The sequence below is a fragment of the Schistocerca nitens genome, chromosome 12 (genome assembly GCF_023898315.1).
Source record: "Schistocerca nitens isolate TAMUIC-IGC-003100 chromosome 12, iqSchNite1.1, whole genome shotgun sequence".
NCBI lineage: Eukaryota > Metazoa > Arthropoda > Insecta > Orthoptera > Acrididae > Schistocerca > Schistocerca nitens.
The window spans coordinates 166945548-166963246 of NC_064625.1; the positions used below are offsets into that span (position 1 = coordinate 166945548).

The 17699-nt window shown below is 43.9% G+C and overlaps 1 protein-coding gene across 5 annotated transcripts in view; it reads left to right on the forward strand.

Moving 5' to 3' along the window:
* The first annotated feature begins 327 nt into the window (after positions 1-327).
* The window catches only part of LOC126215120 (uncharacterized), a 167422-nt gene continuing 150050 nt past the window's right edge, over positions 328-17699 (forward strand). For 4 of the 5 annotated variants that reach the window (XM_049941774.1, XM_049941777.1, XM_049941776.1 and 1 more), the window contains exon 1: positions 328-422. Coding sequence is in view for 1 of the 5 variants with exons in the window: in XM_049941775.1 (XP_049797732.1) it covers positions 388-422 (35 nt within the window). In the remaining 4 variants the exon portion in view is untranslated. The remainder of the gene's footprint in view (positions 423-17699) is intronic. The other variant, XM_049941775.1, reaches the window with a different exon arrangement.

The window sequence follows — 17699 nt, forward strand, 5'->3', positions numbered from 1 at the left end:
CAATATATCGTTCCCTTCGAGGTGATTCATAATGTTTGAATACGGTATAGGCTTCGGCTCTTGAGAGAGAGCACACGCGGTGGGCAACTTTGCCCTGAAAGCAGACTCATTGCTATTCGTTTTTGTGGTGCAATCGACAAGTATACGTTGTTTTAAAGTGGTTTGTGTTCTCAACATTCGATACGAGTATAGCTTTTGACGAATTAGTTACGGGACACACGAAAGAGTTGCGCGACGGAAGTCGAAGGCGTGCTCCCGTCGTAAAAAGCTACCAGCTTGTTCGCGCATGCGCAGTGCGTGAGTGGCGTAAGACAGCCAGCCAAGAGGCAGAGGGCTCTGTCAGGTCATGTGTGTGTACGGATTCGTGGAACGCACCGCGCTGTGTATATGTTGCAGTCTTCGTCACTCGTAACCTGCGCGTGGTAAGTGCTGCGCTTTGCTCCCTTTTTCTACAGTCTTAGCTACGAATTCACGAACTATCATGTTACTACGACACTGTGCCCGTACAGTATATACAGCTAGACGACAAGTTTTTTGTGCTAAGGGAAGTACGTCGTTCGAAAAGTTATTGGAAACCAAGGAAAAACATGTTTACTTTCCTCCTAGCGATGCTTGGTTTTTGGTGGCGAGATGCTGTTCCTTGCTGAGCATCTGCATTTAACATTCGTCATGACGTGCGAATGTTGCTGTCAAGGCAATAACTGCAAAACCGTAAACACCACTTGTCATGCGGCTGAAGTAATTCTTCGTCGTTTGCAGGAAATGGCAATACGCGGCGGATGTAATATTACGTCGCGCCATTTCCGACGATTTTCAGTCGTTTCGAACGTTCTTTTTTTTTTGCTCTCGGAATGATCTGTGAGATCTGCACACATCGTAGCGGTATCTCTTTAACCGTCCATCGTTTTTGAAACCTTTGTTATTGCGTTTTGCTCCGTAGGCATTAGGCATTGACGTTAGAGTACCGGTAATCTGTTTCGCAGATTTAGTATGTCTGTTCGAAGTGTACTGTGAAGAGAAGAAACGTTTGGAAAAAATGATTTACAAAGCCCTTGGCGAGTCTACGTACGATGAAAATGAAGTATTTGGTGACGACTAAGATTACACCTCGTTTAAAAGTTGTAGTAATTTTAAATTTTTTGAAGATGATTGCTTAGCGTATTATTTTCACAGATTGTGTTGTTACGAAGTATTCCCCTTCAGGTACATCAGGAAATCAGCGCGAGTGAATGTAATGTTAGTACTATATATTTTGATTTGCATCACACTGTATTGCACTACGAATGGAAATTTTTTTTTTATCTTGTGCTTTGTTTGTTTCTTTACATTCTGATTGGCTGTAAAAGACAGGTCACATGTTTGCTTACACATTCGAATAACTGAATTGCTCCTCAGTTTTTTTTTTTTTTTTTTTTTGTTCAAATGGCTCTGAGCACTATGGGACTTAAATTCTGAGGTCATCAGTCCCTAGAACTTAGAACTACTTAAACACACACACATCCGTGCCCAAGGCAGGATTCGAACCTGCGACCGTAGCTGTCACGCGCCTCCAGACTGTAGCGCCTAGAACCGCTCGGTCACTCCGGCCGTCCTCAGTTTTTTCCGTAATGTTGTAGTCTCACCTGAGTAGATTAATCAAGACTTTATACTAGGAATACCAAAATAAGTGTTTAAAGTAGAAAGCCTAATAAATCGAATAAGTTTTGAAATTCCAACTACATACTTGTAATGCACGAATTAAAACTAAAAAAAATTGTAGCAAATCCATAGGTAATTGCAGCTACGTACGAGACCAGAACCGGAAGTACCATAAGTGTATGCGTTCCCACTTTGTGTGTGCACATCTTTCGGGTCGACAGAAGCGTCCGATCCCACGCGTCGGCCTTGACCCGTGACGTCGTGACGGCGCGGAGTTTGGTTTGAGTGTGGCTGTCTCCAGTTCTGTTTTATCTTATTTTATTTACTTTTCTGATCTGGTCGTTCTATCTCGTGAGATTTTTTAAATTTAAAAACACTTGTTACTTATTTTAATTATCTGTTTCCTCCAATTTCTGTTTTAGTTTATTATATTTATCTTTATGATCTGTTCGTTCTATCCCGTGACATTTTTTTAAAAAAGACAAAAAACACTAATCAGCTACTGGAGCATCTTTATCTTCTATGGGTTGTAGGCGTTGCGACCCCTGGGGAGGTGGGTGGGTATTCATGCATGGCTGTCTTCACTTACACGTTGTAGCTACGCAAGGCGTCTAAATTTGTTTATATTTAGTTTGCCCCCCCCCCCCCCACCCAAAACACCCTATTTCCCACGCTTGTCCCGTTAGTGTCATTAGGCTTCTTCTGGAAAGTGTGTGTGTTTGTTTTTGTTTCCGTCATATTTGTGACGTCATGGGTCAAAGCAGACGGGCGGGATCGGACGCTTCCGTATTTCCCATCTTTCGACAGCTGTGCTGTCTTGCAGTACAGAATTTTTCTTACTTAAAGTTGTTGATATAAATTAACAGCGAAGTGGCAAAATGTTTGAATAAAATGTGTGTAAATCTACATCTGCCAATCACGATGACAACAAATTGCCGGCTAAAGTATAGATTAGGGCCATTAGCAGTAACGGCGGTTCCGATGTACTCCTCATAGGTTGGACCCGTCAATTTCCCGTAGCGAATGGAGTGATGCTTTGACATAACCAATGAGAGGCGACAACTGAGCCAGAGAATTTCTAGGGCCGAAATTGAAACCAGTCTTGTGTGTGTGTGTGTGTGTGTGTGTGTGTGTGTGTGTGTGTGGCAGGGATTGCTATAAAGTGGACTGATCTAGGTTATTAAGTTATGCACAGCAAAGTCGTTCGTTGGTGCATGTCTCGTGGGATAATTGCAGACACACGAAAACGTATCATACGTGGTTTTGAAATGACTTTTAAAGAGTCAAAGGTTGTGTGAATGGAATCATCCTGAAGTGGATCTTTTTTTCAAATTCAGTCTTGGGAAAAGGTAGATGGGTCAGTGTTTATTAATGGTAGCCACATGTTCAATATAATAAGAAACGTTGATGCATTTTCTCAGTGCGCTGGTGCGGATAGACTGCCTAGCAACACACAATAGAGAAATACACTCCTGGAAATGGAAAAAAAAACACATTGACACCGGTGTGTCAGACCCACCATACTTGCTCCGGACACTGCGAGAGGGCTGTACAAGCAATGATCACACGCACGGCACAGCGGACACACCAGGAACCGCGGTGTTGGCCGTCGAATGGCGCTAGCTGCGCAGCATTTGTGCACCGCCGCCGTCAGTGTCAGCCAGTTTGCCGTGGCATACGGAGCTCCATCGCAGTCTTTAACACTGGTAGCATGCCGCGACAGCGTGGACGTGAACCGTATGTGCAGATGACGGACTTTGAGCGAGGGCGTATAGTGGGCATGCGGGAGGCCGGGTGGACGTACCGCCGAATTGCTCAACACGTGGGGCGTGAGGTCTCCACAATACATCGATGTTGTCGCCAGTTGTCGGCGGAAGGTGCACGTGCCCGTCGACCTGGGACCGGACTGCAGCGACGCACGGATGCACGCCAAGACCGTAGGATCCTACGCAGTGCCGTAGCGGACCGCACCGCCACTTCCCAGCAAATTAAGGACACTGTTGCTCCTGGGGTATCGGCGAGGACCATTCGCAACCGTCTCCATGAAGCTGGGCTACGGTCCCGCACACCGTTAGGCCGTCTTCCGCTCACGCCCCAACATCGTGCAGCCCGCCTCCAGTGGTGTCGCGACAGGCGTGAATGGAGGGGCGAATGGAGACGTGTCGTCTTCAGCGATGAGAGTCGCTTCTGCCTCGGTGCCAATGATGGTCGTATGCGTGTTTGGCGCCGTGCAGGTGAGCGCCACAATCAGGACTGCATACGACCGAGGCACACAGGGCCAACACCCGGCATCATGGTGTGGGGAGCGATCTCCTACACTGGCCGTACACCACTGGTGATCGTCGAGGGGACACTGAATAGTGCACGGTACATCCAAACCGTCATCGAACCCATCGTTCTACCATTCCTAGACCGGCAAGGGAACTTGCTGTTCCAACAGGACAATGCACGTACGTATGTATCCCGTGCCACCCAACGTGCTCTCGAAGGTGTAAGTCAACTACCCTGGCCAGCAAGATCTCCGGATCTGTCCCCCATTGAGCATGTTTGGGACTGGATGAAGCGTCGTCTCACGCGGTCTGCACGTCCAGCACGAACGCTGGTCCAACTGAGGCGCCAGGTGGAAATGGCATGGCAAGCCGTTCCACAGGACTACATCCAGCATCTCTACGATCGTCTCCATGGGAGAATAGCAGCCTGCATTGCTGCGAAATGTGGATATACACTGTACTAGTGCATGCTCTGTTGCCTGTGTCTATGTGCCTGTGGTTCTGTCAGTGTGATCATGTGATGTATCTGACCCCAGGAATGTGTCAATAAAGTTTCCCCTTCCTGGGACAATGAATTCACGGTGTTCTTATTTCAATTTCCAGGAGTGTATTTCACTGCTTTCTCGAATATGCTCTGGGTTGCGACGCTGTCTCTGGTTTGCAGACACCAGCACAGTTTAAACAGCTGCTACCCAAATAAGGAGCAATTTAGTTTATAATACTCGTTTAGTGCAATGTTTCACCTTTTCTTCCGAATGTGTTGCTTCGAAACGTATTGTCTCTCTGCGTAACAGAGCTGACACACCTTCTTTTGTTCTCATCATACCTCACGGCAAGCGCTGACAACATTCTGGGCTTATTCTAGACTTTTACCCATAACCATGTTAGGCCGTCCCTGGTAGCTGAGTGGTCAGCGCGACTGAACGTCATACATAACGACCCGGGTTCGATTCCCGGCTGGGTCGGAGATTTTCTCCGCTCAGGGGCGGGGTGTTGTGTTGTCCTTGTCATCCTTTCATCACCATCCACACGCAAGTCGCCGAAGTGGCGTCAACTTGAAAGACATTCACCAGCCGACAAGAGGTCCTAGCCACACGGCATTTCCATTTCCATAACCATGTTTACTGAACAATGTCGTTTTCCTTTGATAGCAAAGAACTGCTAATAAAAACGGGAAGGCCTGAACTTTTGCAGAAAAACGTCTTATAACTACCCAACACGTCGGAGTTTTGTTCGCTCCACTTTCAGCCCAATCAGTGAAAGTGGAACGTAAGAAATCTATATGGAATTAATATCTACATTATTTAACATCCGAAATAAGCGATCAGACCTGTAGCTTAAGGAGAGACCACACAGATGTGATTATAAATCGCCAGAAACAATAAAACTGCTTCCCAACACAAAACAAACCAACTGCACACGCTTGCTAAATCTGAGCCACAAATCAACAGATTCGCTTTTGAAGCAAAAGTAATTACACTTCCAAAATTTTCGTGGATTAGAAAGTCGAGTGATGTATAAGAATGGGCGAATCATTAGACCCCATAAAAATGTTTAAAGTGTGAAGGAAAACGCCTATGATAAGACGGCAAAAGAAATACAAGCTTTTCATGCATTAAATATGGGTTTATATTCGCTTGCTGTCAGCGGAGTAATCTCCAAATGTATACGATTGGAAAGTATATCTTCATGAATAAGTTTTAGCTTCTGTCATTAAATCTCTGCTTCGGCTGTTTGTACGTGTACTTCACAATAACTGGTGTCGCTTAGTAATTTAGTAGCGGATGGAAGCAAACATGTAACTATTTCGTTAAATAAGTAGAAAATAATTTGAAACAAACATTATCCTTACGACGCATGTGAATGTCTGCTTGCTCACCGCTTTGAGCGCTAGTTGTATTATTATTTTCAAAAAGAAAAGTTTTCTCTCTCGTTTTGTGTGGCACACTTTATTGGCAATTGAAAAATAATTTTTGATAAGAGGAAATTAACTGGAGTGCCGTTAATTAAAAGAAGCAACCAACCAAAAAAAAGTTTCAATTATCACACGGCATAGGTAAATTTACCCCAAAGAGAGAGAAAAATTAATAATTCAAGATTTTGTCTAACCTGCTTTGACACCGCCGGAGTGGACTAACCGCTCACATCATTTGTTGGCCGTATGCCGATCATTAAAATTGCGCATTATGCACGGAAGTGCTGCCCGCAAACTGCGTTTCCGGATCGACTTAACAGATCTCAGGGACACACGAGTGGCTGCTACAAGTTCGTACATCAGTGATGTTCGACAGCGGTCGACATGTCTGCAGTCTTGCAGGTCTCTTAGCTGAAATATAGAAAAGTTGGCAGGAAAGGTTAAAGTTATTTAAACACTGATAAACAATCACATTTATTCATATACTGACATTTCTTTTACATGGATGAGTACTTTAAACATCTCGAAAATATCTTTCAAGTACAAGAGCGGAGTCATCAATTTAGAGAGCAGGCCTCAAGGAGAGAGCGAGCTAGACGCTGCATACAAGTAGAGAACTGAAGGCAAATTTACTGTCATTATTCCTCGGTCTCTTCCTGTTCTGGAAGCCTCTCGCGTGGAAAAATGTTCGAAAGACTTCACTACACTCCTCCCCGGCGCAGCTGATAGCATAAAACTTGATTGTTGACGCCGCTTGCGCTGCGTATGATGGATTATTTGCCAATAAAAAAATACAGTTGCTGTCTTTCGCTGGTTTTAACATCTGTATGCTCTCCCACATTTAACAGAAATTAATTAGTTTTACATTATAAGACAACTTAAAGAAAACACACGGAATTAATACAAAAATACATCGTTTCTTACGTGGGTTTACATTAATTATTTTCGTTTTTTGGGGCTTAAATTTATTTACACGTAAAAAAAACGTTTCATTGCCCCCTTGGATGACACTTCTTAGTTTTATAACATACACTACTGGCCATTGAAATTGTTACACCACGAAGATGACGCAAACTTTAACCGACAGGAAGAAGATGCTGTGATATGCGGATGATTAGCTTGTCAGAGCATTCACACAAGGTTGGCGCCGGTGGCGACACCTATAACGTGCTGACATGAGGAAAGTTTGCAACCGACTTCTCATACACAAACAGCAGTCGACCGGCGTTGCCTGGTGAAACGTTGTTGTGGTGCCTCGTGTAAGGAGGAAAATGCGTACCATCACGTTTCCGACTTTGATAAAAGTCGGATTGTAGCCTACCGCGATTGCAGTTTATCGTATCGCGAAATTGCCCCTCGCGTTGGTCGAGATCCAATGACTGTTAGCAGAATATGGAATCGATGGGTTCAGGAGGATAATACGGAACGCTATGCTGGATCCGAACGGCCTCGTATCACTAGCAGTCGAGATGAGAGGCATCTTATCCGCACGGCTGTAACGGATCGTGCAGCAACGTCTCGATCCCTGAGTAAACAGATGGGGACGTTTGCAAGACAACAACCATCTACACGAACAGTTCGACGACGTTTGCAGCAGCTTGGACTATCAGCTCGGAGACCACTGCTGCGGTTACCCTTGACGCTGCATCACAGACAGGAGCGCCTGCGATGGTGCACTCAACGACGAACCTGGGTGCACGAACGGCAAAACGTCATTTTTTCGGATGAATCCAGGTTCTGTCTACAGCATCATGATGGTCGCATCCGGTTTGACGACATCGCGGTGAACGCACATTGGAAGCGTGTATTCGTCATCGCCATACTGGTGTATCACCCGGCGTGATGGTATGGGGTGCCATTGGTTACACGTCTCTGTCACCTCTTCTTCGCATTGACGGCACTTTGAACAGTGGACGTTACATTTCAGATGTGTTACGACCCGTGGCTCTACCTTTCATTCGATCCCTGCGAAACCCTACATTTCAGCAGGATAATGTACGACCGCATGTTGCAGGTCCTGTACGGGGCTTTCTGGATGCAGAAAATGTTCGACTGCTGTCCTGGCCAGCACATTCTCCAGATGTATCACCAACTGAAAACTTCTGGTCAATGGTGGCCGAGCAGCTGGCTCGTCACAATACGCCAGTCACTACTCTTGGTGAACTGTGGTATCGTGTCGAAGCTGCATGGGCAGCTGTACCTGTACACGCCATCCGAGCTCTGTTTGACTCAATGCCCAGGCGTACCAAGGCCGTTATTACGGCCAGAGGTGGTTGTTCTGGGTACTGATTTCTCGGGATCTATGCACCTAAATTGCGTGAAAATGTAATCACATGTCAGTTCTAGTATAATATATGTATGCAATGAATACCCGTTTATCATCTGCATTTCTTTTGGTGTAGCAATTTTAATGGCTAGTAGTGTAATTACAGTTTTACGTTATAAGATAACTTAATGACAATACATGGAATTAATACAAAAATACAGCGTTTCTTACGTAGGTTTACATAAATTATTGTAGTTTTTTGGGCCCCCTTGGAAGATACTTTTTAGTTTTATAACATAGAAAATAAAAAGAATTCAGTTGAATGTAGAAGTCGGGTAGCAGGTAAACGTTTACATAATTCTTCCGGGTTATATGGCCGTGGTCCATGGAATACTTCTATTCCTAACGTTTCGTCCAACACTACGCTGGACATCCTCAGAGGTATGGCTGGTCCTGTTGAGTCCAGCCGACTGACGAGTCGGAGCGTCGGACAGCGGCCTAAATACCGAGGAAAGTGGGCGTCGTCTGGCTTGCACATAGTAGCAGAGAGAAAACTAGTCAAAGATAAAATGTAACTATCGATAGTCACTTATCGATTCTGTAACGCCACTGTCCATATCTCGCTTAATTTCAAGGCCTCTTCTATTAAAATTATCTTCATGTTTATAAATTTCAATAGCCTCCCTGTACAGTCGTGGATAATAGTTGGTGGTAGCACTTATAACTGTAGTTTCAGAAAACTTAACATGGTCACCGTACTTAAGTGCATGTTCCGCAACGACCGCTTTATCTATTTTTCCCACTAGGCGAAGACTTTTCTGCTCCTTTACCCTCGTATTCACACTTCTTTTCGTAGTACCAATATAGACCAATATAGACCTTGCCACAAGTACACGGAATTTTAAACACACCGCTAGTTGATAATGGTGGCCTTCTATGTTTAACAGAACGAAGTACTTGTCCTATTTTTCTGGTAGGTTTGAATACCGGTTTCACTTTATGTTTCAGCAAAATTTTGCCGATTGGATCTGTAACCTTACTAATGAAAGGTAAAGACATGTGTTCTTCCATTGCTGTGTACCATCCTTGTCCTTTGGCCTGCTGTCATTAAGTCTTAAAACTCTATTAATTTCTTTGTTTGAGTACCCATTCTTTTCGAAGGCCTGTTTCAGATGATTCAGTTCCGTATCCAGATGTTCCGGCGTACAAATCCGTTTTGCCCTGTCCACTAAACTTTTGATTACACCTCTTTTTTGTTGTGGGTGGTGATTGGAGCTCTTATGTAAGTATCTATCAGTATGTTTGCTCTTCCGAAATACTTTGTTTTACACTGCCATCGGTCTGTCTCATGACTAACTTTGTTCAACTGATCAATTATTTCATTAAAAGTTCCGCAAATTATCGTACAAATCATAAAAGTTCCACAATGTTACTTCATCTGTAAACATCTTTTACGAATGAGAAAACACAATGTGTCCTTTTCTGTGCACTTGGCACGTATTTGTCCATGTTTCATCAGAAAAATTCTTTTTTTTGTGTCACTTTGTTGAAGAAAGGCCGATCGGCTTTGCCGATTCGCCGTGTATTTTTGTGTGTGTTTGGATAGTTGTGCTGTGGTGGTACTCTTTATTTGACTTTGGGGGAAAGGAACGTTATTGTTTCCGGACTTCGTCCGCCAGTCCACCTCCTTGGATGATGGTTTCCTCTTGCTCTTCAGGAGTTGTGTGATTGGACGTTCTCGTTGTCTTCTTGTTTCTTCCGAGGCGATTTGCCGTTGGGTTGTCGTACTTTGTTTGGTTTTGGGTGCGAGTACTAGTTTTTTAGTGAGTGGTACTCGAGTCGTACCTGCCTATCCTTATGAGCTATGATTTTTGTATATATTAGTTTAGAGAGGTAGCTAATGATTCTAATCTTACCTATCCTTATGAGCTAACACTTACCTTAGAAGAAAGATTAAGGAAAGGCAAACCTACTTTTCTAGCATTTGTAGACATAGAGAAAGCTTTTGACAATGTTGATTGGAATACTCTCTTTCAAATTCTGAAGGTGGCAGGGGTAAAATACAGGGAGCGAAAGACTATTTACAATTTGTACAGAAAGCAGATGGCAGTTATAAGAGTCGAGGGACATGAAAGGGAAGCAGTGGTTGGAAAGGGAGTGAGACAGGGTTCTAGCCTCTCCCCGATGTTACTCAATCTGTATATTGAGCAAGCAGTAAAGGAAACAAAAGAAAAGTTTGGAGTAGGTATTAAAATCAATGGAGAAAAATAAAAACTTTGAGGTTCGCCGATGACATTGTAATTCTGTCAGAGACAGCAAAGGACTTGGAAGAACCGCTGAACGGAATGGACAGTGTCTTGAAAGGAGGATGTAAGATGAACATCAACAAAAGGAAAACGAGGATAATGGAATGTAGTCGTATTAAGTCGGGTGATGCTGAGGGAATTAGATTTGGAAATGAGACATTTAAAGTAGTAAAGGAGTTTTGCTATTTGGGGAACAAAGTAACTGATGATGGTCGAAGTAGAGAGGATATAAAATGTAGACTGGCAATGGCAAGGAAAGCGTTTCTGAAGAAGAGAAATTTGTTAACATCGAGTATAGATTTAAGTGTCAGGAAGTCTTTTCTGAAAGTATTTGTATGGAGTGTAGCCATGTATGGAAGTGAAACGTGGACGATAAATAGTTTAGACAAGAAGAGAATAGAATCTTTCGAAATGTGGTGCTACAGAAGAATGCCGAAGATTAGATGGGTAGATCACATAACTAATGAGGAGGTATTGAACAGAATTGGGGAGAAGAGGAGCTTGTGGCACAACTTGACTAGAAGAAGGGATCGGTTGGTAGGACATGTTCTGAGACATCAAGGGATCACCAATTTAGTATTGGATGGCAGCGTGGAGGGTAAAAATCGTAGAGGGAGCCCAAGAGATGAATACACTAAGCAGATTCAGAAGGATGTAGGCTGCAGTAGGTACTGGGAGATGAAGAAGCTTGCACAGGATAGAGTAGCATGCAGAGCTGCATAAAACCAGTCTCGGGATGAAGACAACAACAACATGGAACCGTGTTGCTAATTTGCTGACTGTTTCGTCTAACATGTCCATCTCCATGATCTCGTGGAGGTGTCTGGTGTGTGCCCATGGTGGGGCGCTTAGAATCCAGCGCAACACTTTGTTTTGGACGATTTGTAGTTGGTACCTGGTGGTTCTGCTTGCAGTGCCCCACGTAGTGCAGCCATACGTCATCGTCGGCCAGGTTGTAGTTTTGTACAATGTTCGTTTTGTTTCTTGTTTTAGGTTTTTACTTTTGAAAATGGGGAAGAGAGCCTTTGGTAGGTTTTGAGTTTTTGTTTCCTTTCCTTGATGTGCCGGTGGTAGAGCAGTTTTCTGTCCATAGTGACGCCTAAATACTTTACTTCATCCCTCCAGGGTAGTTCCTGTGCATTTAGTCTCAGGTTTTCTTCAAGGATGGGTCTTTTTCTCGTAAAGTAGACTGCAGCTTCTAGATAAGCTCAAGTACTGTGGTATGAATGGGACAGTGCTCAAATGGTTTAAATCATACCTAACTGGAAGAGTGCAGAAAGTTGAAATAAACAGTTCACATATTATGCAAAAAAACTGGTGATTTCTCAAACTGGGGAACACTCGAGAATGGCGTGCCGCAAGGTTCGGTCTTGGGTCCTCTGCTGTTCTTAATATATATTAATGACTTGCCATTCTATATTCACGAAAGTGCAAAGCTGGTACTTTTTGCCAATGATGCAAGTACAGCTATCACATCCGACAGACAAGAATTAACTGGTGAAATTGTAAACGATGTTTTTCAGAAAATCATTAAGTGGTTCTCTGCAAATGGGCTCTCATTAAACTTTGACAAAACACAGCATATACAGTTCCACACAGTAAATGGAATGACACCCTTAATAAATATAGACTTCGTTCAAAAATCGGTAGCTAAGGTAGAATATTCAAAATTTGTGGGTGTATGCATTGATGAGGGGTTGAACTGGAAAAAACACACTGAGGATCTGCTGAAACTTTTGAGTTCAGCTACTTATGCTATTAGGGTCATTGCAAATTTTGGCGGTATACACCTGAGTAAATTAGCTTACCACGCCTATTTTCATTCTCTGCTTTCGTATGGCATCATATTCTGGGGTAACTCATCATTGAGTAAAAGAGTGTTCATTGCACAAAAGCGTGTAATCAGAGCAATTGCTGGAGCTCATCCAAGATCATCCTGCAAACACTTATTTAAAGAACTAGAAACCTTCACTGTAGCCTCACAATACGTATATTCATTTTATGAAATTTGTTATTAACAATCCGACGAATTCAAAAGTAATAGCAGTGTACATGGCTACAACACTAGGAGAAAGGATGATCTTCACTACTCAAGGTTAAATCGAACTTTGGCTCAGAAAGGGGTAAATTATGCTGCCACAAAAGTCTTTGGTCACTTACCTAATAGCATCAAACGTCTCACAGATAGCCATATAGCATTTAAAAGGAAATTAAAAGAATTTCTTAATGGCAACTTCTTCTACTCATTAGATGAATTTTTGGATATAGTAAGTGGGTAATTTCCCAACCTCCGCCAACCTCCACAAAAAAAAAATATACACTCCTGGAAATGGAAAAAAGAACACATTGACACCGGTGTGTCAGACCCACCATACTATCTCCGGACACTGCGAGAGGGCTGTACAAGCAATGATCACACGCACGGCACAGCGGACACACCAGGAACCGCGGTGTTGGCCGTCGAATGGCGCTAGCTGCGCAGCATTTGTGCACCGCCGCCGTCAGTGTCAGCCAGTTTGCCGTGGCATACGGAGCTCCATCGCAGTCTTTAACACTGGTAGCATGCCGCGACAGCGTGGACGTGAACCGTATGTGCAGTTGACGGACGTTGAGCGAGGGCGTATAGTGGGCATGCGGGAGGCCGGGTGGATGTATCGCCGAATTGCTCAACACGTGGGGCGTGAGGTCTCCACAGAACATCGATGTTGTCGCCAGTGGTCGGCGGAAGGTGCACGTGCCCGTCGACCTGGGACCGGACCGCAGCGACGCACGGATGCACGCCAAGACCGTAGGATCCTACGCAGTGCCGTAGGGGACCGCACCGCCACTTCCCAGCAAATTAGGGACACTGTTGCTCCTGGGGTATCGGCGAGGACCATTCGCAACCGTCTCCATGAAGCTGGGCTACGGTCCCGCACACCGTTGGGCCGTCTTCCGCTCACGCCCCAACATCGTGCAGCCCGCCTCCAGTGGTGTCGCGACAGGCGTGAATGGAGGGACGAATGGAGACGTGTCGTCTTCAGCGATGAGAGTCGCTTCTGCCTTGGTGCCAATGATGGTCGTATGCGATGCGTGTTTGGCGCCGTGCAGGTGAGCGCCACAATCAGGACTGCATACGACCGAGGCACACAGGGCCAACACCCGGCATCATGGTGTGGGGAGCGATCTCCTACACTGGCCGTACACCACTGGTGATCGTCGAGGGGACACTGAATAGTGCACGGTACATCCAAACCGTCATCGAACCCATCGTTCTACCATTCCTAGACCGGCAAGGGAACTTGCTGTTCCAACAGGACAATGCACGTCCGCATGTATCCCGTGCCACCCAACGTGCTCTAGAAGGTGTAAGTCAACTACCCTGGCCAGCAAGATCTCCGGATCTGTCCCCCATTGAGCATGTTTGGGACTGGATGAAGCGTCGTCTCACGCGGTCTGCACGTCCAGCACGAACGCTGGTCCAACTGAGGCGCCAGGTGGAAATGGCATGGCAAGCTGTTCCACAGGACTACATCCAGCATCTCTACGATCGTCTCCATGGGAGAATAGCAGCCTGCATTGCTGCGAAAGGTGGATATACACTGTACTAGTGCCGACATTGTGCATGCTCTGTTGCCTGTGTCTATGTGCCTGTGGTTCTGTCAGTGTGATCATGTGATGTATCTGACCCCAGGAATGTGTCAATAAAGTTTCCCCTTCCTGGGACAATGAATTCACGGTGTTCTTATTTCAATTTCCAGGAGTATATATATATATATATATATATATATATATATATATGTTATTGTCATGTAATATTTTGTCTAATGTAATATCTCGTATAGACACCTTTTATTAACCTGACACGTTCCACATCATTACGAAGTGTCGTATTCATGATCTATGGAACAAGTACTAATCTAATCTAATCTAATCTTCCCTGCGTTCAGTTGCATTTTATTTTGCCGACACCGTACTTCCACTAGGGACAGTTGCCGCTGCAGCCTTCTGATTTTGTTGGGGTGTCGTTTGCCGCTTGTGAAAAAGGCCGTATCGTCAGCGAACTGGGCAATGTTTACTCCTGGCTCCAGAGGGATATTGTTTGCGTAGATATTAAACAGGTCGGCTAGAGAACTGATCCTTGGGGAATTCCTGCATTCAGCGGTCGTAAAACAATGGCATTGAGAAAAACATTATGATCGCCATTCCAAAGAAGGCAAATGCTACGAGATGTGAAAATTATAGGACGCTCAGCCTAGTTACTCACGCCTCTAAAATAGTAACCTCAATTATCCTAAAACGCATAGAACAAAAAGTCTAAGCTACACTCTCTGAAGACCAGTTTGGACTCCGGAAAGATAGAGGAACCAGAGAAGCAATATTTGCTCTAAATCTAATAATAGAGAAACGACTAGATAAAAACCTGACAACATACATAGCTTTCGTAGATGTAGGGAAAGCCTTTGATAATGTTAAATGGCATAAGATGTTTGAGGTACTCAAAAAAATAGAAATAGAATAAAAAAATAAAAAAAATCATATGGGACTTGTACAAAAACGAGACAGCAGTTATCTGTGGACGGACAAAACAAGAAGAGGTGCAGATACGGAAAGATGTCTGATAATGTTAAATGGGATAAGATGTTTGAGGTACTAAAAAAAGTAGGAATAGACTATAAAGATAGAAAAATGATATGGAACCTGTACAGAGACAGCAGTTATCCGTGGACGGACAAAACAAGAAGAGGTGCGGATACGGAAAGGTGTCCGACAAGGTTGCGCACTATCCCCTGTTATCTTTAACGTATACATTGAAGAGGCGCTGAAAAAAGGAAGGGAAAATTCAGACAGGTGTAGTAATTCATGGCCAACGAATAGATATAAGATATGCCGATGATATAGCTGTCCTGGCTGAAAGTGAAGAAGATCTTGTAGTTCTACTGAATAGAATGGATAAAGTTATGGGGAAAGATCATAATATCGGAATTAATAAAGTAAAAACAAAAGTAATGGCATGCGACAAAAAAGGTCAAGTGAAAGTCCAAGTTCATGTAGGCAATGAACTGCTCGAACAAGTTGATAAATTTACTTATCTGGGCAGTAATATTACCAGGGATGGAAGGAGCAAGGCAGAAGTGAGAAGTAGAATAGCTCAAGCAAAGGCTGCTTTTAACAAGAAGAAAAACATCTTAACATCTAAGAGCGTCAGCCTTGAAATCAGGAAAAGATTTTTGAAATCATGTGTGGAGTGTGGCAGGCTATGGGTGTGAAACACGGACTCTCGGGACAGAGTAAGACCAGAAGCTAAATTCTTTTGAAATGTGGTGCTATAGACGCATGCTCAAAATAAAATGTATCGGCAAGGTCACAAACGAAGTTGTTCTGGAAAGAGCAGGTGAGAAGAGAAGCTTCTGGAGTTTCATTGTTAAAAGAAGAGTGCAATTTAGATGCCATCTACTAAGACATAAAGGACTCCTGAACACAATCGTAGAGGGATATGTCGAGGGAAAAAGACCAAGAGGAAGACCACGACTGAGGTACATTGATCAAATCGTGAAAGATGTGGGATGTAACACCTATAAAGAAATGAAGAAAAAAGCTGAAAGACTCACAGAATGGAGACAAGCTGCCATTCTAGCTGTTGCAAACCAATCCTTGCATTGACCACTACAGAAGAAAGAAGAAAGCGGTCGTATGGATGAGTGTTTTCCGTCAATCTCGACTACGAAGTGTGTGTTGGTCAGGAAGCTGTCTATGATTTTATGATTTTGATGTAGGTGGCTGGGATGGTTGTCTGCCTTAAGAGTTTCCATATTAGGTTCTGATGGCACACTTTGTCAAACGCTTTTTACGAGTCGAGGAAGATGGCGGCTGTTGAATTTTCGTAATTCATATTTTGGGAGATGTGTTCAGTTAGCCGGAGTACTTGGAGCTCGGCGGAAACTTTTCTTTGGAAGCCAAACTGTTCTGCCCGGATGGTGTTATCTTCAGCGAGGGCTTTTTGTATGCGGTTTAGTATAACCCTCTCAGGAATTTTCCCCATAGTTTGTAGGAGGCTTATTGGTCTATTGTTGGCTGGGGTTTTTGCCTACTTTCGGAATTCTGAGTTTCGCTTCCTTCCACGATATTGGGAAGTAACCAGTAGCGGCGCGGGGAGCGATGTCATAGCTAGCCGCATATCGCGCGCTCTGCTGCCGGCCTGTGGAACTATGCGGGCAAACACGCTCGGCGCACGTGGTTTTAGAGTTGCATTGCTGCGCGGATGTACAGTCGTGGACAAAACGAGCGAGACCCCTCGCCTTTTCGTTATGCTGATCCGCACGGCTTTAAAGTCTGCTACACAGCATAACAGGCAAGGCGACGAAGTGCTACCAACATACTATGCGCAGGCGTGAAATTGACAAACTATCTGAACTTTTTTAGACTGTATTCCATAATTTCTAAGACTATATTAATGCTGATTAGTGTGTTAAATACAACACGTAAACATAAGACAGAACTGAAAGAAGAAACGCTAATTTGTATGAAACGGACGAATAAAAATGAATTTCAGCTTATCCAGATAACAGACAAAGAACCCCAGACCGTTACGAATTAGCAAAATATTATCCGCATTCGCCCGCGAAACGGTCTGTGTCAACGTTCAGACCAGTCATACTGGATTACCATTGCTGACCTACCATGAAAGTGTGCAAATTTAGCAATGCGTGAAGATTCATAACGAAATTCACTTAAACATCATTCAGTGCCACACTTAAGTCAATTCCATTATTGACAGAAGCGGAAAAAGGAGGCAGTATCATGTATGAAATTCTACAAGAGTGTCATATTGACATCCACAGAGCGCCAGTACAGAATAAAGGTAGCGATAAATCGTATTGGGTGCGCGAGAATTTCTTAAAATTGCTTTACTGATATTCTACCTGCCTCCATAGAGATTAGAACCGAAAACAAACCAGACCTTCCTTTCACTATGCTAGCAGACAACCTAGGCAAACAGCCCTCTATTATTACCCCAGACATGAACAAGCCGGCAATTTCGCAATAAAAATCTGCAGTTTCTGTTGCATAGAGCTTTCTGGACTCAAAAACATGAATTTTCTTCCTTTATGTCACCGCTTATGTGACAATCATTCGGGATGTTTATCGAAATAACAAATTACTGTTATTAGAGAGTAAATTTTGTAGGATAATTCTGCACCACCCCAGGAAATAAACGGCTACATAGCTGCCAAACGTATTCTGCATTGTTTCGAATTCTCCACTAGACTCGCCACAGCCAGAAAACGTTCATTAGCAGAAGTGTTTCTTAAGCTAGCTAGCAA